Here is a 26277-nt window from a genome sequence, read left to right as displayed (position 1 = left end):
TCTTTTTTGGATTAACTGGATTATAGACTTTAGATTTAATTATATATTTTTTATGAATAAAAAATGAAAATTATAAAAGTCTAAAGTTTTTTTAAGACTTATAAAGTACTATTACTTGGTAATTATAATTATTTTGATAAAATTTATATATATATTAATAATAGAGATTATAAAGTCTAGAAATTTAGTCTTTATTATATAGAATTTATATTTATAGACAATAGTGTAGAAACTAATAATATAAAATTATTTTAAAATCTAATATATAAATCTATATTTAATTTTACTGAAAGATCAGTATATTATTAATATAAATAATTTATATAAAAATTTTATAAAATTTTATTAATAAGTTGCTGGAAGATAATTAAAATTAAGAAAATTAAAGAATAATATATAATATTTATAAGTCCTGTAAAGGGTATAAAATATTATTACATTTTTTTAAAATTAAAATCTATATAAATTCAACAAAATTCCTAATAAATATTAAATTAAATGAATATTTTAGTATTTTCAACTAGTCTATTATTTTATTAATAAATAAAATTAGATAAATATCTTTACAGCTTAATATATCTAATTATTAATTATTAAAATAGATTCTAGAATTTATATAAGACTTCTTATTATTAACAAAAAATCTTAATACTTTTTATATATTTTTTCTGGATCTAATCAAGTTTCTTAAATATAATTTCTTAGATAGTAGTAATTTTTATTAAGTAGTAATTTAATTCTGTGATGGCGAGACATGACTGAGATACATGATCTAGTATTCATTTACTTTGTTTATTATACATGATCTTGTTTTGTTTATTCTGTTTATTTCATCTTATTTACTTATTCTTATTATTTATATATATTCTTTTACACTTTTTTCCTTTCCCCTTCTGTATTTGATATTTTAGTTTAGACGCTCCAAATATAAGTATTTAATTAGTATTTATATAATATTAAATATTATAGCTATTTATTCTTTCTTTTATAAATACTACAAGTGGCTAGTTATCTAGTAAGACTGCTAGTATCTATCTGATATATACTTGATAATACTAAAACAGCCAAGATGGAACAGCCTGAATTAAATTTTTAAAAAAATCATTAACTGACAATTTTTTTAAATTATAATAACTAGAGAAAGCCAGGCTGGCTTTATTCTATATAAAAAAAATCTAAGATAATGCTTGACTGTTTTACTGAATAGAGAAACTAATAATTATAAAAAGATTATTTAAAAAAATTTAATAAGATATATAAAAAAAATTTAAAAAAGATTTTTAATTTAATTTTTAATCTTATAAATAAAATAAAATTAAAATTAAATATTATAACTGATAAGCATGACATGCTTATTTAAAAATAAAATAAACTAATTAAGAAATATAATAATATCTTCCAGAAATATAATATATAGATAGTATTAATAATATATTATATAATTTATAATAACCAGAGAGCTGAGATCCCTGAATCTAAAAAATTTTTAAAAATTTCTGATTTTTTAATATTTAATAATAGAAAGACTCTGGCTTTTGAAGACTAGTTAATTATAATATAATAAAAATTAAAAGTTAATATAAATTATCTGATTATATTAGTTATCTGACACGCATATATAAACAGTTATTATAAAAGAGATATTTAAAAATATTTAATATTTTAATTTTATTCTGAAATAACTGACTTCTATGAGAATATTATTAATATATTAAAATATTTAAAAATAATCTTTACTAATTTAAATAAAGCTTATAATATCTAATATTAATATTAAAAACTGAAAATAATATTTAAAAAAAAATTTTATAATTTTATTTTTATATTTTAATATCTAACTATGGAGGCTGGTATTATCAAGACTTACTAAAAAAATAATTTATATTAATAATTATTTTTTAAGCTGAGAGAGATAACTATAATCTAATTTATAAATAATAAAATAAATTTTAATTAATTTATTAAATTTTATACTGGTGCTTCAGGCCTTATTAATCAGATAATAAAATAATTTAATAAAATTAATTTATTATTTTATTATATTTTACTAATTATTTTAGATATTATTATCTTTATTATTTCTATTGTTATTAATATCTAAATTTTCTGAATTATTAGTTATACTTTAAGCCTGGAGCCTGAGGACTATATTTATATAATATTTAAAAAATAATATTTTATTTATTAAAAATAAAATTATTTAATTAAAGATTACTTAAAAAAGAAAATAATCTAGATTAAATAATTAAAGATTATAAAAAAAATAAATAAATAAAAAATAATATTTAAAAAAAAATCTTTTTTTTAAATAAAATAAAAATTTACTTAAGTATATTAGATTTACAGATTTTACTAGACTAAGAAAGTAAAAGTTTTATAATAAATATTTTAATATTAAAAAATAAACTAGTAATATTTATCTGTATTTTAGTAGATACTAAAGTAAATATATTTATATATATAAATATTAATTTTATAATTAAGCTAGTATACTGATTCTAAAATAAAATAATTTTTCGAATAACTGGATATACTATAATAAAATTTAACAGAAAAGCTATTATATTTTTAATATATATTATTTATTTTAATCTTATTATTAATAAATAATAATTTAATAATATACTCTTTCTAATCCTTAATCTCAGTCAGTATAATATTATACTGGATAAAATATAATTCACAAAATATAAAATCTTATTAAATTATTAATATTATTAATTTATTTAGCCTGACCAGCTTTTATTATAAAATAAGATTAGAATAGGCTTATTATACTAGATTTTATAAAATATTTTAAACCAGTATTTTATAAATTAAAGTTACCAGCAGGACACTATTCACTAGAATAAATATTTTTAAAAAATATTAGAATTATTATATTCTATATTAGTTTTAAAATATAAATTTATATTTCTGTAAACCTCCCGGAGTCTTCCGCAGGAGATATTAATTAAGATAAATTATAATATTAATAATTAAAACTTCTAGTATTAGTAGTTTATACTACTCCCAAGATCTCGCAGCAAGAGTATATTAAATAAAATTAAAATAATATTAATTAAAATTATTATATTTTATAAATATCTTCAGAACTAGAAGTCTGAAATATTTATTATATTTTTAAATATAATTAAAAAAGTAATTTTAGAAAAGTAAAATTTTATAAATTAAAATTTTAAAATAATAAAGAAGAAATAGATTAAATAAATTTTATTTAAATATTATTATAACTTAATAAATATTTTTTTAAAAAAAAATTAAATACTTTTTTATTATTCTACTTCTATAACTACTGGATAAAATTAAAAGAAGAGAATCTACTGAAAATAATTTATTATATAAAATAATTCTAGAAAAACTTAAGACTATCTAATAATATATTATTAAAAATTTAAAAAAAAAATTATTATTTTTAATATTATATTATTTATCTCTTCTATTCTCATAGTGTGGAAGCCCGGAGGAGGACTATATTTATATATTAATTATTAAAAATTAAATATATTAATTTATAAAGATTTCTATCTAATCCTGTTTATTAATAAAATAATAGACTAATTAAAAAATACTAAGATCTTTATTAAGCTTGATATTTATTAAGAATTTTATTAAATTTATATAAATCCTGGCTTTAAGAATCTGACAATATTCTATATTTATTATAAAATCTATAAATACTATATATTATTATTTAGGTTTATTAACAGTCCAGCTGTTTTCTAATAACTTATTAATAAGATTTTTATAGACTTTTTAAATAAATTTATTACTATTTATATTAATAACATGTTAATCTTTAATAAAAATAAAACTAAATATAAATTTTATATATATTAAATTTTAAAATATTTTTATACCGCTGGTCTCCAGGCTGCTATCTATAAATATAAGTTTTATATAATAAAGATAAAATTCCTAGACTTTATAATTTTTATTAATAATATATATATAAATCCAGCTAAGACTGCTGTAATCATTAAATAATAATATTTTATAATTATTAAAAAAATTTAATTTTTTTTAAATTTCTGTAACTTCTACCGCTGATTTATAAAGAAATATAATTAAATTATAAAATCTATAATTTAATTAATCCAGAAAAATATTTTCTTTATATAAAATAATATTTATAAAAAAGTCTTCCAGGCTTTAAAAAAAATTTTAATATTTATATTTATATTAATATATTATGATTTCTTTAGGCCTACACGGGTAGAAATTAATATTATTAATAAAATAATAATAAAAGTTCTTTTTTAATAAATTAATAAAATATAATATTTTATAATTTATTATTTTAAGACTATATCCCTGCCCGAATATAATTATAATATTTATAATAAGAAATTATTAATAATTATATAAGTTCTGGTAGAGTAGCGCGCTGAGCTGGAAGATTTATAATAATTAAAAAAATTTAATATTTTTATAGATTACTGAGTTTTAGAATATTTTATAATTACTAAGAAATTTAATATTTAATAAATCTATTAAATAAAGATATTCTTTTATTATTATTTTATTATTTATTATTATTTAAAAAAGAATAATACTCTAGTTAATTATCTTATTTATAAAAAGTTTATTATTAGATAATTTAAAGATCACTATTTTCAGATATTATTAAAATTAAATTAATTAAAACTAAAAATTATTTCTAAATTTTAATTTATATTTTTTAAATCTGCTATAATAATAGCTCCTATAGAACTAAATCTTTATATAATTAATTATATATTAAATATTAATTATATTTATCCGTCTTTAGAGCCTCTCTGAGAGAAAGTATAATAATTAAATAATAAATTTTTTTTAAAAAATAGATTATTATTATATTAAAATTAACTAGTAATTCCTGATAAGAGAGATTTTCAGATATAATTATTAAATAAGATTTATTATTAACTATTACTTATATATCCTGGATATATAAAGATAATAATTTTTATAAAATATCAGTATTACTAGAGTACCTGGAACAGGAATATCTAATATTATATAAATAATTATTTAATATATAAATATAAAAATATTTATTATAATTTATTTTTAGATTTACTTTATTTTTTATTAATTTTTATATATCTATAATAATATATCTTAATAGATTTTTACTTTTTTCTAAAAAATTATCACAGCTATAATATAATCTTTATTATAATAAATTATTTTAGTAAATGTATAATCTCTATTCTGTATATTAAGCAGATATTTATATAAGATATAATATATTTATTTATAAATTAGATATATATCTGGACAGAATTACTAGATATAATTATCTCTGATTAAAAAAATTAATTTATAGCTAATTTCTGGAATAAATTTTATAAAATCTTATAAATTAAATTAAAGTTTTTTACTGCGTACTACTCCCAAACTAATAGACAGATAAAGATTATTAATTAATATATAATTTAATAATTTATTCTATTTATTAATTATTTTTAAAATAATTAATTAAAATTATTATCTTTAATTAATTTTATTATTATTACTCTCCTGTATGAATCTACTAGATTATTACTATTTATAATAAAGAAAGATTATAAGTCTAGAATATTATTTAATTAAATATTATTTATAGATTCTCTACTGTATATAATTACCCGGAATCAGGCGCAGGAGTTTATTTATCAAATAAAATAAATTTAATTTTTTATTCAGAAAGATATTTAAAAAGTCTAAAATTAATAAATTTAATAAATAAATTATTAATATTATTTAAAAAATTTTAATATCAGTAATAAAATTTTTATTAATATAAGAAACTGATACTAGAATTAATTTTCACAGAAACTTTTTAATAGCTGGTATAAACTAGTTCTAATTATTAATATAATAAATAATATATATAAGATTTACTTTTTTAAAAATATATGAGTATATCTGATCTTTTATTTTAAAAAATTATATTTATAGAATTTCTTGGAGATTCTACCTGATTAAATTTAAAATATTACTATTTCTATTAAAATTAATAATTAAACAGAATAGAAAATTAAAGAGATATTAACTAGTCAGTTATATTATAATTATTTATAGTACAGGATTAAATAGCTTATTTCAGATAAAGCAGATTATATATAATATCTAGCTAGAAATTTTAAGAATATTTTATTTTATTTATAAAATTATTATATTAGATACTCTACCTGCTTTAGATCTCTTAAGTAACTGCTACAGTAACTAGCCACTGCTGAAACTGATAAGTTTATACTAGATTATAAAGATAACAACATGCCCCTGGCTGAAAATAGCCAGTTTTAAAAAGAAAAGTAATATAATAATAAGATATAACTAAAATATATAATTTAATATTTATTTACTTTATTTATTATATATAATCTTATTTTATTTATTCTGTTTGCTTCGCCTTGCTTACTTATTTTTATTATTTATATATGTTCTCTTATACTTCTTTCCTTTCCCCTCCCGTGTTCGATATTTTAGTTTAGACGCTCTGAATATGAGTATTTGATTGGCGCTCACAAATTCCAGGATCTACTTTATTTTATATATAAAGATTTGTTTTTATATTTATATTATTCTTAAAAAATAGAAGCATTTTTAATCTATCTTTATAATAAGAATATAATTTTAATTTTAAATAAAATAATAAGACTAGCATAGCAGTTCTAGCTAGAGACTTCTTGATATAATGTCATAGAACAACCTAGAGGAGTTGTACACGCAAGGCCAAAAAGACCATCATTACCCGCAGCTACCTGCGGACCCCTAGAATCCTGCTTATATAGACATGTATACACGGGAGGGAATAGATCTATTACATATAAATCTTTTAAATTCCATCTTCTAGTTATTTGATTAAAATTTTTTTAGATTTATAAATAGAGTATAACTCAAAGAGCTATAACAAGATATAAGAATAGAAGTCTGAGATAATATAAAGAATATATCTTTAATTCAATAATGTGAAAAATAGAGATTTATTATTTTAAGAGATTATTGCTAACTTTTCTAATCTTAATCATGAATAATCTGGTGTTATTTCACAATGGCTTATAGATTATATAATACTTTAATAAATCTTTTTACAGTAAAACTGATATTACATGAATATATTTTATAATTTTTTTCTTATAAAAATCATAAAGATTTAAGTTTTTATAATTATTTTCTTCCCATGAGGCCTTGGTTTCTAAGATTAGAAATACTAGTAGTATTTATCATAATATTTCTATCTTCTCTGATTATATAGAATATTATAATACATAGATACTATTAAATCCTTATTTATAAATATTATATAAGAAAAACTAAGTAAGAAAAAGATTATTTACTTTTTCTAGGATTTTTATCAGTATTTTTTTATTTAAGTCATATTTTTAAGACTTTTATTTATGAGATCCGTGGAATATTACTTTATATATAAAGCTCCTGAATTTATTATAAATCTTAAGCTCTTATAGATATATCTTTTAGAATCTATAATATACATATATATATTGATAATAAATCTTTATCCTTAAATTAAATTAGAGCTCGGGGCTTAGAACTTTCTAGTAAAGTTTTTTATATTTCTTTTCTAGTTTAGAGATTTGATATTTTTTATAATATTTTTGTATTTTTAACTTTTCTCCCCCCCTCCACAAGAAACATTTATATATAATTATTTATAATATATATTTTTTTATCTGATTATCATCTAATAATTTTTTCATATAATTGAAATTATTCATTATATTACAGCCTCTTTTCTTTTTCTCCATAAAAAAGTACTTTTTTATAGATAGGTATTAGATGTTATATCTTATAAAAAATAATAATATTTTTATAAGAAGCTTGTGCTGTTATTTTTATATATTATTATATTATTATTATATATTATTATATTATTATTATATATATATATTATTATTATTATTATTATTATTATTATTATTATTATTATTATTATTATTATCATAAGATTTTCTTTAATTAATTTTTTTTATTCTTTATGATTTTCCTTTTCAATCTATGTTTTATAGTAAGTATTATCTTTCTTTATTATAAGTAAAGCTAGATTCGCGGTTAATTTATAATATATTTTTTTTTATTATTATTATTGTTATTATTACTGCTTCTGCCCTGGTCTTTACTCTAAGTTTCATTTTTATTCTTATTTTTATTCTAGCTTTTATTTTTTATTATTATAATGAATTATCTTTATTCTCATAGATATTATATATATATAATTATTAATTTATAATAATTTGTACTTCCCGCGGATATGTCTAGTATTATTTAATGTCCTATAGTATATATTATCTATAATCTTTATTAAGAAAGAGTCTATGGAGAGTAATATATTTTAAATAATATTTAATAATTTTAATAAATTATTTTCATTTTCTATGAATATTACTAAATTAATTTAAAATTAATTAATTTTATAGCTAGTAGAGCTTGTAGACTAGTCTTAATATTAATTTATAAACTTATTTATAGTATTCTTATTTACTATAATATCTATAATATATTTAATTATATTATTTAATTTCTTTTTCTAAAAAAAAGTAAAAGTCTTTTACTAACTAGAAATATTATTGAATAATAATATTTATCTTTATATTATAATTTTTTATTAAATATTATTTATTATAATAATTAGAAATTATATGTAGCTTTATAAAAATATTTCATAATTTAAATTATTCATAAATAGTTTTAATCTATTCTAGCTTTATTTAGATATTTTTATAATTGATAATAAAATCTAGAAAATTAATTTCTAGTTTTATAAAATAGTATTTAATCTATTTTATATATAATTCTTCATGATCATTATTCTATAATATATTATATAAAAAATTAAGCTAAGTGAATTGAAATACTCAGGTTGACCCCGGTAATTTTGTTAGTACGGTGGAGAGTTGCAGGGATTCGAATCCTTGAAGCGGTAAGTCTCCCATACGGCACCGCCTTCTTAAATCGCCATGGTGAAACCTTGAATAGCAACGCTGAATGGCTATCTGAAGCATTAATAATCATATGAACAGCAGAAAACAAAGGATTCGGATCCCTGCACCTTCCCACTGTACTAAAAAAATTACCGGGGTCAATCGTAGTATATTCATAAAATAACTAATATATTTATTAATTTATAATAGTAAATATTTATTCTTAATAATTCATTTATTAAATTTATAATAATTAATATATATTTATAAACTTCTGTTCTTCCTCTTTATGGATAAAAGTAGAATTTTTATAAAAGATTTTAAGTTTTTAATTTAATTTTTTATAAATATTTTCATACATATTTTCTCAGAATCTTCTACTCTGTAGAAAGTATTTTATAAAAAAAATTAATTTTAAATTTATAATTATTTGTAAATTCAATTTTAAGATTAATTATAAATTATAAAAATAAAGATAATATAATCTTCTTTTTATTAAATATTTTAATAAATTTTTGTAATTATCTAAATAATTTTTTAAATTTTCATAGACTTCTTAGATTATTATGATATATATTTATTTAGTATTTTTCTTTAATCAAATCTCTAATTAACAGAGATAATATATTTATAAAACATTTATAAATTAAAATTAGAAGTTTACTTTATAAAATTAATGTTTTTGAAATTTTATAATAATTCTAAGGAATTTATCTGCGGGATTAAATTTTTTATTTTATATTTAATAATAAAACTAAAAAAAATTTAAAAATATAAATGATTAAATATATTTTTTATTAATCTTAGTCTACTGTATAAATAGTTATAAATTAAAATAGTTTAATAAGATTATAATAATTTAGGAAATATTTCTATTATATTATTTATTTTTAAAAAAATAAATAATAATAAATAATTCTTAATTTAAAATATTATAGTTTAGCTTAATATTGAAAAACTTATATTATTAAAAAACAATTAATTAAAATATGTTTTTATTATTAGATTAAGATAGAATATTACTTATTTTTTTAATATATTAATTTTAAATAGCGGGGTCTTATAAAATTAAAATATATTAATAAAAATTTCTATTAAAAAACAATAATTATTTAATAGAAAGTAATTCTTTTATATAAACTTAAATAAATTCTTTTTCAATTTTTATCCGTTGATCATCCTATGAAATAGAAAAGTAAGAAATAATATAATATAAAAATAATTCTTAATAAATTTTTAGTAAAAGTTATAAAATTCTAAAAAAACTTAAATATTATAATAACTTTCAAAAATTAGCTATAGAATAATATTATTTATTTATTAAAAATTTATAAATATATTATTATTATGAATAATATATTCTAGAAACTTAATATAGAATTAATAAAAAAATATTTTAAAAATTCAATATAAAATTAATTTTCTTGAAATCTTTTTTATATTTAATAAATATATTTTATATAAAACTTTCTATCTGGTAAAAAAATAAAAATATTATTTAAATATATTCTATAAAAGTTATTAAAAAGCCTATAAAGTATGATATATATATAATTATAAAAATTATTAGAATATTAATTTATCCAAAAAAATATAATAATATATTTAAAACAATTATATTAAATTTAATATATTATTTTTTACTTATTTTTTCTAATATAAATTTAGTAGTAGATATTTATAATATTAATTTTTAAAAATATTTAATATTTAAAACCCTGTCAAGGATCTCTGAAACAAAAGATAAAAAATAATAATTTTCAAAAGAAATTTTATTAAAATTTTTATAATTTATATAAGAATATAAATTATTATATTTTTTGAATATAAAAAAATAAAGTTCCCTGCAGGACTTTTTAAAGATTAAATTTAATTTAATTTTAGATTTTTTCTAATATATTTTTATAAAATCTTAAGTTTAGCTTTGGAAAGAGAGTATATTAAATTATATAAAAATAATTTATAATTTTAAAACTAATAATATAATCTACAGAACTATAAAATAAATTATTAAGCAAATTTATTTTAAATTTAATTCCAAGTGGCTCTGGCAAATTAGATAATTAAAAAAATAAAATAAATAATATATTATATTATTATTAATATTTATAGAGTAATAAGCTAATATACTAATCTTAAAAATTAATTATTAATAATAAAATTAAACTTCTATTAAGTTAAAGATTTTTATTTATTTTTATATTATATTATTTAAAAGTATAGATACTTTTTTTATGAATTAACAATAATAATAAAGATTTTCTATATATTATGAATAAAGATTTAAATTTAATTAATAATTTTAATTTTAAAAGCAGTAACTGGAATATATTAAAAACAATTTTTTTAATAAATTAATAATTAATAATAACTATTATCATTTCTTATTCTAAATTATTCTATAACTAAATATGGAACATATTTTTAAACATAATAATTTAAATCTAGAAAAAATTTAATAAAATAAAATAAGATTTTTTTCTCTTCAGTTTAATAAAAAAATATTATTTTAAAATATTAAAATAAATATAAAATCTTTCAACATTTTAACTAAATTATTAGTATATTTATTTAAGCTGAGCTATAATATCTGATTAAAATATTATAATATTTTTAATTTTTAATCAAAATAAAATTCTAATCTATAAATTAAAATTATACTTTTTTAAATAATTATTTTTTATTTGAAATTTTATTATTAATAAAATAATACTATCTTTATCTATATATTAAATCTATATAATTAATAATCTTATATTTTTTAAACAAATACTTCTTGGAGATTTTCTGAAATATATAAATTAAATTAAATAATCTATTTTTGATACTTCTAGAAATTAAAATTAAATATAAAATAAAAAATATTAATAAATTTTTATTTTCTCTTTCTTTTATCTGATTTAAAGAGAAATTGTAAATATTTTAATAATATTTTCTTAGAAATAAATTATTTTTTATTATAAATTATTAATCTGTTTTATTTAATAAATATAGTCTTTAAGTTATTAAATCTTTCTAATAATAAAAATAATATTTAGTAATAATTTTATATTAGTTTAATTACTAACTAACTCTAATTTTTTCTTATTTTAAATAGTGGTATCTTTCTTAAGTAATTAAAAAAAATAAAAATATGATAGATTTTATTTATTAGGGTAGAAGGCCTGTCAATTAAATAAGAAACTAAATATTAAATATTATAAATTAATTTTATAATAGTAAAGATAGTTTATATTTATAAAATAAATTATTTTTAAGGGATTAGTAGCCTCTAAAGAAATCAGTATTTTATAAATATTAGAATAATATAGAACTGCTATTAATAATCTGTTGACTCACATAACCACTGTAATATATAATCCTGATGACCTTACTCCTGATAGCCAGGTTGTTCTATCACAATTTTCAAATATAATTATTAAATAAATTTTATATATAAGAAGATACTAGCTCTTATAAGATACTAGTATTATTAATATATTCAAAATCAAGATATCTGATATTATATAAATGATTATTTAGTATATAAATATAAAAATATTTATTATAATTTGTTTTAGATCTGCTTTAACTTTTATCAAATTTTATATTTCTATAATACTTTAGTTTAATAATATTTTATTTTTTTCCAAAAGACCGCCATGGTTATAATATAATTTTTTCATAATAGAATATTTTAATAAATATTTCTTATATAAATTAATCATTTATATAAAACATAATATATTTATTTATAAACCAGGTATATACCTGGATAAGATTATTCAATAATATTATTTTTAATCATGAAAAATTAACTTATAATTATCTTCTAGAATAAAATCCATAGAATCTCATAAATATAGATTAAACTTTTTATTATAAAATATTTTCAAATTTCTAAATAAAAATGATCAATTAATCGATTAATAATTATTTTTAATATAATATATTAAATTTTGTTTTTTTTATTTATTTTACTGCCATTACTTTTCTGTATAAATTTACCAAATTATTAATATTGATAATAGATTACTATAAATCTAGCATATTCTTTGATTAAATATTTTTTATAAATTCTTTCAATATATTATCACCTAGTGTTGGATTGGGTCGGGTTGAACCCGTGGAAAATTGGGTCGGCGCGGGTTTTTGGGTTGGGTTGAAAAAAATCCTGACTCGACCCGACCCAATCCAACACTATTTGCCTGAGATCAGGTATAAAAATTTATTTATTATATAGAATAAATCTGTTATTTATCTGGAAAAGTATCTAAAAAATTTAAAATTAATAAAATTAATAAATAAAGTTCTAGACTTTAGTACTACTCAGAGAATTTCAATATCTATAATAGAATTTTTATATATATAAAAAATTGGTACTGGATCTAGTCTTCATAAAAATCTTTGAATAACTAATATACCTTTCTAATTATAAATAAAATAAAAAATATATACAAGATTTATCTTTTAAAGAATATATAAGTATGTCTAGCTTTTTATTCTAAGAAAACATATTTATAAAAATTTTGAAAAATTTATTGGATTAAATTCAGGATACTATCATTCCCAGTAAAATTAATAATTAAATCAAATAAAAAATTAAAAAGATGATGATAAATTAGATCATAATTAATCATAGCATAAGATTAAATAACTTATTTTGAATAAAATAGAGAATATAAACTATCCAGCTAGAAATTTTAAGAATATTCTAATTCGGTTATAAAATTTTTATATTAGATATGCTACGTACTCTAGATTTTATAAATAATTATTATAATAATTGAGTATTACTGAGATAAATAAATATATATTGGATTATACGACTAATAATATATTCTTGGCTGAGGTTGGCTGAGGATAGCCAGTCTTAAAAAATAATATTATAATAAATATTATAACTAAGATATGTAATATAATCTTATTAACTTTATTTTCTTATGTATAATTTTATTTTATCTTATTTATTCATTTAGTTTATCTCACTTATCTTTATTCTTTATATATATTTTCTTATACTCCTCCCCTTCCCCTCTTATGTTTAATATTCTAGTTTAGATGCACCAAATGAGATACGTTTGATTGGCTCTCACAGTAGGCATAATAATATGTGGAATCTGACCATAGGGTTGGAGTGACAACAGTGTTGGTGCCGGCACCAACAAGCTATCTGCTGGTGCTTGCCGAATGTTCCACTTATAACATCACCCCTTAAGGCGCACTAAGAACAAATTCGGACATTAGTCTTAGGTTCGCACAGGCCGGGGTCTCAACACTAGGTGTTTCCGGGGATAAGTAATCAGTCTAGGGTAACTAGATATAACTTATTAGTTGCTATTATGATGTAAAAGCCAACATTAACACATCTCCAACAACGCCCCTTAACAGCCTTGCTCCTGTTTCCTATCATAAGGATCAAAACTAGAATTTAAAGAACATATATGACAAGGAGTTTAAAATATTTTCAATAAACTATTTTACATAAGTCTGCTCAAGGCAAGGGATATAGTCCAATCCTAGCCATGACACCCCTCAGCTAGTCAATCGACCCAAAAGAATAAAACTTGAATTAAAATCCATATCTCTATATTAGCAAGTGTAAGTCATAAGATGATGTATCACGTCGTCGATAACCATGGTCAAGTCCCGCCCAACGGCCGCGTCGCCAGAGAGCCCATATGGCCCTGAGACATGGCCCATACAGGTCACCTTTATTTCAGGCATTGCAAAGACTGGAATATCACTGAGCCTTCTTGGTATCCTTCACAGACTTGTTTTCCCTTCTCCTCTTGATAGCCTCCGGGGAGTATTCGGTGTCCAGAAGATAGTCCCACCACCTGAAGCTGCTGGAATAATTTCCTACAAACTTCTCGTGATGGAGATCATGGTGGTCTGCGCCAGCCCAGAAAGGGAGGAAGTGATGAAGACTCCATGGAAACTCATAGCCACTGTGCGCATCAATGGCCTGGAAAAGCCGCAAGACGATCCAGATGTACATCGTAAAAATATGCAGATCGCCGGTTACTGCACACCATAAAATTGGGCAACCAACAGTACCAAATCCAAGAATCATGACTTCAATTGGAGAAGCATATTCAGCTGCCATACCGAAAGGTGCGGAATATTGATGGTGAATCTTGTGGATGGCTTTATACAGTGGACCCCAATGGAGAGCACGGTGGGAAAAGTAATGCCACGTGTCTTCCAGGACAAAGAATATTGCTATTTGATAAGCCATGGTCCACAAAGAGGGAAAAGGTACAGAGGTGGACAGGCCAAAAAACTGGGCCATCGGGTGGAAAAGCCTAGAGCTGTTAGTAACGCCATCACAAATGGCCCATTGGAAGATCAAGTATTCCTCACCATATTTGTGGCAGCTCTACGGTAAAATGGCTGAGTAGCACAAATCTAGCACAATCCCATTGCTCTCGTAAGGATGGTATCTTGCTCTGTAACCCAATTAGAACAATGGCAAGTAAGCTTCGGTGATCCTGAGCCTCACGCTTTGAATCTTGTAGTTCTTGAACAAACCGAGAGTGTCTATAAAGATCCAAGGGAGGGAACGCCCGAAATATACAATTTCGTGCATTACAAAAGACATGATTCCAGTTGCAAGAACGTCATTTTGCATCCAGGCATACCATGCTGTCCATAGTCTTTCGACCACGTTCAGATGAGTATTGTATTTGGAGATTTCTTCAAACTGGCCCCAGTATGATTCTGGCGTAGACAGCAAGGTGGAATTCCTATGTCCTGTAAGAACTCATATGTATAACGGGTGGTACATCAAAAGCTGCTCACATTGTACAGGGACGCAGGCCGGCTTTTGCCCTTGGCACTTTTCTTCTTAACTCTCCTTCAATAAACCCTCGCTATTGGAGCGAGAATACGCAGACGACAGAGGTATGTGAGGTTTAGAGAGTCGTGTTTATGCGATTGGCATATGGCCAATGTTATGAACGAGGATAAAAGCGTTGCAGCGACAATTAAGTAGTTGTTAATGGATTGTTGCCTGTGAGAGGTTGGCTGGTATTTCAGGAACACTTGTGGAAGAAGCGCGCGACCAGGACAGCCGCTCCCGAGGTGGCGAGACCTTTTCCCCCTGGCCTTGGACCTTTCTGGCACCACTGGCTAGCCGACTGGGACCGATATTAGTTAGCTCCACTTGCTTGGAAACTAGTCTGTATTCCTTGGTAGATACGTTGGTATGTTCGCTACTTATTATTATCTAATTATATTATTATTCCTACCCCTAGCAGCTAATCAAAGCGACCTCCTCACTGCACTGTATAGAGCATTTGCTTTGTAGATATTGGTGGACTGGATTAGATCTAGGCAGCACCCGGGTAGGTTAATGAGACATACTCTCCGTGCACTATATTAACATGTACATACACCTGCCCTTGTGAATGGAGGCAACATGGTTCGGGAGATTTCAGACAGGGGGCCAGGGGCCAGATTACTAAGCCATAACCAGTGGCCCGAGGACTACAAAAGCGAAGGGCGTGCTGAGCACAGCTTTCATAACACACAAATATTACTTGTATTATAGTCACTGCCGTGTCCGGTTTCATTGTACTTTTGTATAGATTTCCCAATATATTCAGCCCTCCGCAGATGGATGTTTTTTTCCTTGATTGGACTTATTTATCTCCAACCTTAAGCTTGACTCGCTGTGAGTTCAATCGCCTTACGATAGATGTAGTAGCAATTTAGGTAATGCTCAGAACACCGTGTTACCCTGCCATAATTCACCAACTGATACATTTGATTATATTATCTGATCTGAAGAGAGAAGAGAGTACATGATGCAAAGGGTGAAAGTGGGCTTGGTGTTTGCATGATTTGCTTGGTGCGCATGACGCCATTATCCTTAAACCCGAACTTCTTGATCAGTATTTCTTCTGGTTATTCCACTTATTTTTCATTGTTCGCCCTACTCTGCCGTTTGCTTCACCATTCGCAATGTATGCAATAAATAAGTAAGTTACTCAGTTGTATTGTCAGCATGAGGGGAGTATTGACACTGTCACCGTAGGGCATACAGTCTGGATGCACATTTTGATAAACTGTGGCGGCAAATAACCGATAATGCCTATCCGAAATCGCTAGACGTCTACAAACACGCAAGCCAAGCAAAATACCCCATTGAAAATGTCACGAAATTGGAGAAGCTCATGGATTCACTTTCCGTGACATCCAAGTCTCAACCGTTACTGCAGACGGAAAGGCTTCTGAAAATAATTGCTGAATACCCCGATGATGTGCTCAATGCTGATCCCACGCTGCCAGACGTGAATGTTTTCATGGCACACGTCGTAGACATTTCTTGGCTCGTAGCTGCTAAGGCTGCAGTCCAGACTCTCGGAGTTATACTGAATACGCTATCAGATGATGTACTCTCCCTCAATGACGAGATGCTCTATTGGGATAGTGTTTTGGAGTCCCCCTGGTCACTTGGGCTCTATATGCTCCAAACCTCGCCAGTGGTGCTTTGGAACAGATCCCGAAAAGTCTGGCACCATGCTAACTCCATGAACAATTCCCGGACGTCCGGTCAACCCAGCTGGATGCAATTTTACGAATCTGTTCGTCAGTGTATCCTTCCCCAAAGTTTGCATTTTTGGCGGGGAAGGATGTTATCACCACTCTCAACAGCGAAGTCAGATGTACGGCAGAAGCGGAAGACATTGAGTTCATTGAAAGATATGAATGCTTGTAGCATAGGGATCCTCATAAGAAACAGTTTCTCATGCGCAGTTGGCGACAATTTTACAGGCGACAATCCTACAGGTGACAATAGCCATGGTATGTTCACTGAGAGCTGGCAGATCAACGTCCTTGAGAGTGTGGCCTTAATGAAATTGCTTCTCGAAGATGCTGAAAAGGGAAGTGTCCCGTGGAATCATGAAGAGCACATAAACATGGCGATCAATCAAGAAGTCACGTCGATGCGCATGCATTACTGCAGTGATCTATCATCGGAGGGTCCGAGATTTGTCATGAACCAATTGGGCTATATACTTGAACAGCTTCTACCGGCCTATGCCAAAGCTTCAGCCACAACAATCAACAACTCTGGACGCCCCCATTACCTAGTACGTTTTTGGCTACCTTTGACCCTTGCACTATTATCAACAAGTACATCACTGGAGCTGTTACGGAATAGGCGCCATGAGCTCTTGGAATGGATTGCCAACTTCGGTTCAACCACTATCGAGTTTTGGAACAACTGGGTTGTAGACCCACTTCGCAGGCTTATCGGCACTATAAGACACGATGAAAAGAGTGAAATTGCATTGATGAGTAGAAACAGCTTGGAAGCCGATCGAGCGAGTTTGGAAAGAATGGTTGTGGACTTCGTTCTTGATCGTTGTGAACCGAACAAGAATGACTATGATGCTTTTGATACCCATGTTATTGCTGCTAAAGTCCGGGAAGGTGACTTGACACCAGTGCTGAAAGCATATGAAAATGACCTGCGTAGTCCTTTTGTCGGGACCGTCAAGGGTGATTTGGTGCGAGCACTTCTGATACAGATACAGAAAACAAAAGTAGATGTTGAAATCGCGATAGGGGGAATTGACGCTCTGTTGAAAAGCCAAGAGCTGGTTTTTGGGTACGACTTCCGGCCAAGAATACCAGAGTAGCCATTGACTTTCTATAGGTTTATTGGACTAACCCCAGGCTTAATGGTGTCATTTGCGACTCTTCGTTGGCTTTACGGCTTGCTGGGCAGTCGAAGGGGCTTCCGAATGGGTAAGCAGCAGGACGAATTGAGGCATGCTTTGCGGTAAGTTCTGACCTAGTCCCAAAGAACAATTTGATTTAGGCCTAATATATCGCTGTAGGATTGTACATCGGACTTTAACATCATCTGCCTCCACTCCTGGCAATGCGCTGGCATTTAGAGACTATGGTCTCCTCATATGCAACGCCGAAGTCCTACTTTCAAAGGCGCGGATCATACTGAAAGGCACGGATCTCCGTTCATTCCAGGAAGACATCACCGAATTAGTCGAGCGAGATACGATTGACCGGCAACTCAAGGTTGTTGAACGAATGGGTTGGGTCTACTCAAAATGGATTTGATGCAATCCGTTATCCTCACTCTTTTGGTGAACACTATGTTTCATGCCTTTTGACTTTGGCGGCTGACAAATTCTCGACAAGTATTACTGTATTATCTCTTACATTCTGTCGTAGACGTATTGTCGAACAATGATAGATATTGTGATGGTCCAATCTACACCAAGCTTATGTACAAGGGAGCTCATTTCTACACTTTGGTATATCTCGGACAATCCTAGTGTAAACCGGGTGAAATGACGTGTTCGATGTTAGTGACCATTTCAATACCCAAGGATATGATCAAGGCTACGGGGTATCGATGCTATATCTTCAAGTGATACTTTTGATTTTAATATTGTTTTTGTCTGTCGTGTTTGGAACATCTGACTGGAGCCACAAATGAACAGTAGCTGTCTTAAAGTGGTATAAAAGCTGATAGTTAAATACTTTCATCTGTGGGGTGCGCTTGGGTAGACCGGACGATACTAGGCGATTACACAAGTGCCCGGGATACTACTCCGAACATGTACTCACTGTACGTGCATATACTGCTGCCAGCTTCCTAATAAACCTTGGAAAGAAAGCAGTTCCCAAAGATAAGTCGTGCTACTGTTGTCTATCGAATGAAATTATTCCCCCGGCAACTTTCCGAAATTGAACGTGTCCAACGTCGCCGATTCTTACTTCAACAAAAGGTCTCCGATACAACACCTGTCTTGTCCCGTCCCGTCCCCTGACCCCATTCTCCGGACCGGCTCCTGGTTCCGTGGAAGATCCTGAATCCAGCACCTGCCACTATTCGAAGACTTGAGTTCTCTTACAGTCGGTATTATTGACGGAGACAAGCAGACAAATTAAGTGAAGTGAAATCTTGATTCCAGCCAAACACAAACTTGTCGAGAAACCATAAGCGGAATCGGAAGGGATAGGAGAAAAGAGAGGGGGCACGCAAGACCAACAGAGGAGAGGGGAGAATAACGTCAAACCCAACTAAGACGAATATCGAGTAGGGATTAGCACAACGCAGAACATAAACTCACTATCACGGCTTTTATCCCTCGCTCTCTGTATACCTCGAGTCTGCAACAACAAGATGGCTGGTACAAGGAACTACGACTTCCTGGTGAGTATTGATTAATGCCCCAAGAAATCAATAAGCTAAATATCGGTCTCTGTAGATCAAGTTACTGCTGATTGGTGACTCTGGGGTCGGAAAGTCATGCTGTCTATTGCGATTCAGTGAAGACTCGTTCACTCCGTCGTTCATTACTACCATCGGAATCGACTTCAAGATACGTACCATCGAGTTGGACGGTAAACGCGTAAAGCTCCAGATATGGGACACAGCTGGGCAAGAGCGATTTAGAACTATCACTACCGCATACTACAGAGGAGCTATGGGCATACTTCTTGTATACGATGTTACCGACGAAAGATCGTTTCAAAGTGAGAAACGCTTTCCTTGAACCCGAGGTGGATTATGAGATAACTTGATGCTAATGCCCAATCGCCTTACTTAGACATTCGCACTTGGTTTTCAAATGTTGAGCAACATGCGAGCGAAGGCGTTCACAAGATCCTTATTGGCAACAAATGTGATTGGGAAGAGAAGAGGGCTGTGTCAACTGAGCAAGGTCAGCAATTGGCCAATGAGCTGGGAATACCATTCCTTGAAGTATCAGCTAAGAACAACATCAACATCGAGAAAGCGTTTTATGATCTCGCATCCGATATCAAGAAAGGAATGGATACGTCGAAGTCCGAACAGGTCGGCTCCCAGGGCGTGAGCATAGACCAGCAAGGTTCCGGGCTGAACGGCAACGCGGGTGGGAAGTGCTGTTGATTTGTTAGTACACTCTCGTTTGGTCTTCGGGATATCTTTTTCCATTATGACTCTATGTCTTCGCGTGTTACAGGTTTGTGTGCCATGGCTTCAATACATCATTATGTTCACGGTTCGAATAGATGCTGGGAAGCTAATTGGCTGATTCTGCTCCTAACCCATGTATGTTGATAATGAAGGCAGGGGCTTATGGTTTTCGTGAATGCCTTCATTCTTCTCTCTGTTCTGTCTTGGGTCGTCATCCGTTTACTGCGATCGAATTTTCCCAGGTGGCGTTTCTCTGTTGTCTTCATTACTGTGCAAGTGAAATTAGGTATAGCATAAACAGTCTTTTGCAAGTGCGGTATGCATCACCCGCCAGCATCTCCTAATAAACATGAGGAAACTTGGGGCATGTCCGTATTTAAATGGGTTTTGGCAAAAGTTGACTGCAGCCGGAGAAAAATATAATGGTGGTCGTACTATAAATTGAAGATCGTCGAATAGGGAAAGCACCGAGGTATTGAGCATCACCACACTAGGAGCGTTGATAGAAAACGCGGGCCAGAAGAAAGATGTTACTGGAGGATTATGGTCTGACCTAATGAAAGATGATGGTGTATAAGCTACTTGGATAGGTAGAAGGAAGAATGCATGAAGTCCATTGGTAACGTGCACCTCTGTGAGAGTGAGTCCTCTCTGTACGGTTTGAACACATCTCATTCAGTAACTTAATATAGCACTGACACTAGCACTGGCATTGCCATTCTCTCATTGTGCCGGAAAGAAGTTACTATCGAGTACTTGGAAACATTTGCGGCTGGTATAGTAGACCATGATGTTACTATTGTATCTTCTACTCCTCTCAAAGTGGGGCTGTGTGGATATCCATTTGAGATGGCCCATTATTTGTGAACGAACACTTTACGGAGTACAGATTTTGTTCGGAACCCTGTTTTCTCCATCCTTTGTCTTTCTACCATCGTATGAATCAGTCAAGGTTATCAGCAATAGACAAGAGGGAGGTTTCCTGAAAGAGCCTTCCAAACCTTTGTGTTGGTTTTCCCTTGATCGGACTTTAATCCTTCTTTTTGATCCCGCTTTTCTCATCCAGTATACGCGCTCAGCAGCCAGTTTACTTACGCCTTTCCCGGATCACCTATTTGTAAGTCAAGGCAGTCAAAATGTTCCAACCAGTCAAATTTATCGTTTCCGGTGCCTATGATTTGCTTACAAAAAAATCATTAAGCAGGTCATGATACTGTAGAGAGCAGGTATACTCAGCTGCAGTAGTGGGAACGCGGGACACTAGGCGTTACTTTTGGAGGGGCCTTCAGCTACCGCTAAAAAAAAAATGTCCGAGACTCGAGCCTTCACAGTTCGGCCGCTGTCAAAACAAACAAGAACTGATCATAGAGATGCCTTTCGCGTTTATCTCTCCTCGTCGTCCCTGGCTTTTCTGAAGCTTAGAGCTGGAGATGTGTGCAACATTAGTCTCGCCGACGGTCCATCGAGAACGGCAATAGCTTGGAACGCGACCGAGAACATTCAGAATACGGTTGTACAGACCTCAAGAACTCTTCAGGAATGTTATGGATTCAAGATTGGGGAGAAGATTACAATATGCAAGGTCGATGGGCCCCTGAATAAGATCGACAAAGTCTCCATTATAGAGTGTTCAGATAGTGATAGGATTGCAAGATACGGCGCGATTCCACCCTCTGACATAATCCACTGGTCATGGTCCCTGGAGTTTCCTCTTCTGAAATGCGATGGCATTACTGTTGGCCTAGTATTTGAGGTAGAGCTTAGGGGCCAACGCCGGAGCTTCAGAGTGGCAGATATCTCAAGTGAAGATGGAAGTACTACCTGTACTCTCTTCAGGTTCGCTGAAACCAGCGAGATCATAATGGGCGAAGATCTTAAGAAACCTCTAGAGCGCGGAACTTCCAATATCCAAGTGCGGCCGACTGGGCTGGGAGGGATGGACCGGCAAATCGAGAGTATCAATGAAAGTCTTGCTGACTTTAACCCTGGTCTAGTCAATCTAGTAATGCCTTCATTCTATGAACACAGTCGAGGCATTCTTCTTTATGGTCCGAAGGGAACAGGTAAGACGGCGCTTCTGGAACACATTAAAGCAGCAGGGTGGAGGCAAACATTCCATATTGGGTCCTCAGCCTTTGGCCGCAATATCGGGGATGCCGAATCCAAGATGCGCAATATATTCCAAGAAGCAATGCGTTCTCAACCCAGTGCAATCCTGATTGATCAGGTGGAGTTCATTGCGCCTAGACGGACATCGCTCGATAGCCAGTCGTTGGCATCGGTTCTATGCGAATGCATTGACGCTACAAAGAATGCATTCGTTTTGATTGTGGCTGCAACCCGTCATCCGAATGATGTCGATGATGCCCTGAGGACACCGCATCGACTAGCAACTGAGATTGAATTGCATATCCCGACAGCACAGGATCGAGCCAAAATATTGCGTGCTATATGTGGATCCCCATCCCCAGCATTGAGCGATACCCTCATAGACTTGATAGCGGAGAAAACCCATGGTTACGTGGGTGCCGATCTCTTCGCTTTGCTTCAGTTGATTAGTCGCAAGGCACGGCAAAGACAGATGTTGGAACCTGAGTTTTGTTTTGGTGACAAACGCATACCTGCCGATAATGCTGTTGAAGGTCCGGCCACTCCTGAGACAGGAACAGCTATACATATCGAGGACGTTGATGTCCTATCAGCCCTACAGGAAACTCGACCTACTGCTATGCGGGAAGTGTTCTTGGAGACGCCCAAGGTCAGGTGGTCGGACATTGGTGGGCAGCACGAAATTAAGAGACGTTTGCAGAAAGCAGTGGAGCGTCCATTGAAGGTAAGCGCGCACCTTCAGATTGTGTTGTTGCAGTTCTGACAAGGCCAAGCATCCCGAGCGAATGAGGAGGCTTAATTTGACCAGCAAGAAAGGTGTACTTCTTTACGGGCCACCTGGATGCTCTAAGACGTTGACGGTGAAAGCATTGGCCACTGAAGCGGGGCTCAACTTCCTGGCAGTCAAGGGAGCCGAGATCCTAAGCATGTACGTCGGAGAATCTGAACGAGCATTAAGAGAAATTTTTCGAAAAGCTCGGTCTGCAAGGCCCAGCATCATATTCTTTGATGAGATAGACGCTATCGCCTCGAAACGTGGCACTTCATCACAAGGCGGGGTTAATGTTCTTACAACTCTTCTCAATGAAATGGATGGCATCGAGGAGCTTAAAAGTGTCCTAGTCATCGCCGCTACAAACAAACCTGAAGTGATAGACCCGGCGTTGATGCGCCCCGGTCGATTGGACAATATACTTTACATAGGACCTCCCGACTACGAGGCGCGGAAGGAGATTTTGCAAATATGGTTCCGCAAATCCGTCATTAACCCGGAAGTTGAGGTGGACGTGTTGGCCATGAAAACTGACGGGTATTCAGGGGCTGAGATCGTGAGCATATGTGAAACAGCCGGTGATGCTGCGTTGGATGCAGAAGAGGAGACCGGCGAAGCGCAAGATATCCGATGGGAGCATTTCGAGTATGCGCTTAAGCAGGTGAAGAGACAAATAACGGCTGCTGTTGTTGAAGCGTACGAACAGTGGGGTGACTCTGTTGACATATGAGCACAACTGTCTCTATATAGAAACTATATAACGATGCGATCATTCGGACTTGAAGCAATAAATCAATCTTCAAGCATGCAGCTGCAGTAGATTGACCGAGTACCTTGTTCAACATGTGGGTTCTCTTATTCTTAGACGAAAAGGAAAGAAACCAAGACCGAGAAAGTAGAAGAAAGAGAAAAAGAAAAAAGAAAACAGGAAGGAAAGAAAATGAATGATATTTTAGCATTGGTTCTTGATGTGCAGGGGATTAGGATAACAAACATGGGACCCGCCTATCGTGCGGATAGCAAACCTACCTGGTTCTGACCTTCATACATGACACAACAATCTGCCAATTACTCTGCAACTTCTGATCCGTCTTGGGCAACCCCACTCAATACCAGACCTTCGATGCGTCTCGCTCCCTTGATATTTCGCTTACCCAGGATTATCCCTTGCTACAATCTGTTCAGCTTGCCCTTGGTGGTTTCCTAGAAAGCTCCCTCCACCAAGTGGATCCTGTAGGATGCCAGAAGAATACACTCGGGGCCGCTCTCGTGGCCGTTTGCCATCCTCGGAATTTGATCGGGCCCCATCCTTGCAGCGTTCGTTGTCCCCTCGCTCAGAATCGAGATTCAACACCACACCCCGGAGGCGTTCTGTGGAGCGTGGTGCTGTTCGCCGCAATGGTCACCGTTCCAGAAGCTGGTCGCGATCACCGTCGCACAACAGAGCGCTATCCCGTAGTCGAAGCCGAAGCCGAAGCGAAGCTCCCAGACGTTACAGAAAGAAAGACTTCAGTCGGACCCCGAGTCCCTCTGCCGATGCTTCAAGAAGCTCAAAGGTCGGTTGCGCTTGCATCATCCCAGTCTGTAGGTTTTATGCTAGAACTAACGGAAATCAAAGATAGTTATTGAAAAGTTGACCAAGAATGTTACCGAATCACATCTTCGGGAGATATTTGGTGGTTTTGGTGACATACGAAGTCTTGATCTTCCTATGAATAAAGCTTGTAAGTCCTATAGACTCATGCTTTCCTACATGCCCAGGCTGACGCTCTACTAGTCATGACAAACAGGGGCACTGCATACATACTCTACCACGATCCTGCGGATGCAGAGGCAGCCATCGCGCATATGCATGAAGCTCAGCTAGATGGTGCCATGTTGAATGTGTCGATTGTTCTTCCTAGGAGAGCTTTTTCTCGCTCACCACCACCAGTTCAACATAGCAGAGCAAGCTTTGGCCGCCCAGGACATGGCCGCGGACCCCCGTCGGATAGTCGCGCTCCAAGGTCACCGCCACCGGCTAGGAAATATCGCCGTTCTCGGCATATGGAAAGGCATGACATCTATAGGCCTCGCTCTCTGTCGCGCTCCCGGTCGCCACGCCGCTCTCGATCCCTTTCTTCCAAATCCCGTTCAACCTCACCACCGCCAAGGCGGACACACTCGCGTATGGACAGCTCCCAACGTCGCCGTCGCCGTAGCCCGAGCTACAGCAGCTATGGCTATAGCAGTCGCAGCGATAGGGAACGGAGCGCAAGCCTAAGAAGAGACCATCATTAACCCAGGATTGCTTTACGATATGGTCTTGGTGTCATTTGATAGTCTTTAGAAACCATGATGAAGCTACTGTTCCTGGCGTCGTTCAACTACAGGGGACTGGCAGAGTGATGATGGGGTGCAGGCCGGTGGACTTCTACACTCGAATCAATTCGAAGCCTTGTCTTATAATTAATAATGTAAAGTTATTCTGTGCACGGGAGAAATTTAGGAAACCCAAGTCATCCGCAATCTAGCTCCAGCAATCACAAATCACCCAGGACCAGGGCCAGTGTCGAGAAGCACCT

The 26277-nt window shown here is 30.3% G+C and overlaps 5 protein-coding genes across 5 annotated transcripts; 4 read left to right on the top strand and 1 right to left on the bottom strand.

The window, feature by feature from the left end:
* Positions 1–14242: 14242 nt before the first annotated feature.
* On the bottom strand, positions 14243–16465 carry BO83DRAFT_406995 (sterol desaturase family protein; the record flags this gene model as incomplete). Its single annotated transcript, XM_025533921.1, has 4 exons — positions 14243–15196; positions 15255–15340; positions 15394–15637; positions 16287–16465. The coding sequence occupies 4 exons, from the start codon at positions 16463–16465 to the stop codon at positions 14632–14634; spliced, it is 1074 nt and encodes a 357-aa protein (XP_025390388.1). The 3' UTR covers positions 14243–14631.
* An 18-nt stretch (positions 16466–16483) lies between these two features.
* Positions 16484–19270, top strand: BO83DRAFT_376985 (NCA2 family protein). The gene is made up of 4 exons (XM_025530876.1): positions 16484–16873; positions 16930–18510; positions 18559–18684; positions 18743–19270. Exons 1-4 carry the CDS (start codon positions 16857–16859, stop codon positions 18981–18983), a joined length of 1965 nt encoding a protein of 654 aa, XP_025390387.1. The 5' UTR covers positions 16484–16856; the 3' UTR covers positions 18984–19270.
* Positions 19271–19838: 568 nt separating this feature from the next.
* Positions 19839–20984, top strand: srgA (Rab family GTPase srgA). Its single transcript, XM_025526897.1, has 4 exons — positions 19839–20085; positions 20141–20408; positions 20483–20878; positions 20928–20984. Exons 1-3 carry the CDS (start codon positions 20056–20058, stop codon positions 20803–20805), a joined length of 621 nt encoding a protein of 206 aa, XP_025390386.1. The 5' UTR covers positions 19839–20055; the 3' UTR covers positions 20806–20878; positions 20928–20984.
* A 969-nt stretch (positions 20985–21953) lies between these two features.
* On the top strand, positions 21954–24482 carry BO83DRAFT_376983 (putative AAA family ATPase). The gene is made up of 2 exons (XM_025530875.1): positions 21954–23665; positions 23715–24482. Exons 1-2 carry the CDS (start codon positions 22139–22141, stop codon positions 24441–24443), a joined length of 2256 nt encoding a protein of 751 aa, XP_025390385.1. The 5' UTR covers positions 21954–22138; the 3' UTR covers positions 24444–24482.
* A 271-nt stretch (positions 24483–24753) lies between these two features.
* BO83DRAFT_376982 (RNA-binding protein with serine-rich domain 1) lies at positions 24754–26264 on the top strand. The gene is made up of 3 exons (XM_025530874.1): positions 24754–25269; positions 25332–25437; positions 25491–26264. Exons 1-3 carry the CDS (start codon positions 24952–24954, stop codon positions 25991–25993), a joined length of 927 nt encoding a protein of 308 aa, XP_025390384.1. The 5' UTR covers positions 24754–24951; the 3' UTR covers positions 25994–26264.
* Positions 26265–26277: the final 13 nt, after the last annotated feature.

Source organism: Aspergillus eucalypticola (genome assembly GCF_003184535.1).
Source record: "Aspergillus eucalypticola CBS 122712 chromosome Unknown BO83scaffold_7, whole genome shotgun sequence".
NCBI classification, from domain to species: Eukaryota; Fungi; Ascomycota; class Eurotiomycetes; order Eurotiales; family Aspergillaceae; genus Aspergillus; species Aspergillus eucalypticola.
This window is presented reverse-complemented; position numbering and strand designations above follow the sequence as displayed.

Bases quoted from the DNA above. Each gene is read 5' to 3' on its own strand.
- BO83DRAFT_376985 (XM_025530876.1), top strand. The intron at 18,511-18,558 runs GTACGACTTCCG...GACTTTCTATAG, and splicing joins AGCCAAGAGCTGGTTTTTGG to GTTTATTGGACTAACCCCAG. The intron at 18,685-18,742 runs GTAAGTTCTGAC...ATATCGCTGTAG, and splicing joins GAATTGAGGCATGCTTTGCG to GATTGTACATCGGACTTTAA.
- srgA (XM_025526897.1), top strand. From the start codon at position 20,056: ATGGCTGGTACAAGGAACTACGACTTCCTG. The intron at 20,086-20,140 runs GTGAGTATTGAT...CGGTCTCTGTAG, and splicing joins CAAGGAACTACGACTTCCTG to ATCAAGTTACTGCTGATTGG. The intron at 20,409-20,482 runs GTGAGAAACGCT...CGCCTTACTTAG, and splicing joins CGACGAAAGATCGTTTCAAA to ACATTCGCACTTGGTTTTCA.
- BO83DRAFT_376983 (XM_025530875.1), top strand. From the start codon at position 22,139: ATGTCCGAGACTCGAGCCTTCACAGTTCGGCCGCTGTCAAAACAAACA. The intron at 23,666-23,714 runs GTAAGCGCGCAC...GACAAGGCCAAG, and splicing joins CAGTGGAGCGTCCATTGAAG to CATCCCGAGCGAATGAGGAG.
- BO83DRAFT_376982 (XM_025530874.1), top strand. From the start codon at position 24,952: ATGCCAGAAGAATACACTCGGGGCCGCTCTCGTGGCCGTTTGCCATCC. The intron at 25,270-25,331 runs GTCGGTTGCGCT...CGGAAATCAAAG, and splicing joins ATGCTTCAAGAAGCTCAAAG to ATAGTTATTGAAAAGTTGAC. The intron at 25,438-25,490 runs GTAAGTCCTATA...ACGCTCTACTAG, and splicing joins TCTTCCTATGAATAAAGCTT to TCATGACAAACAGGGGCACT.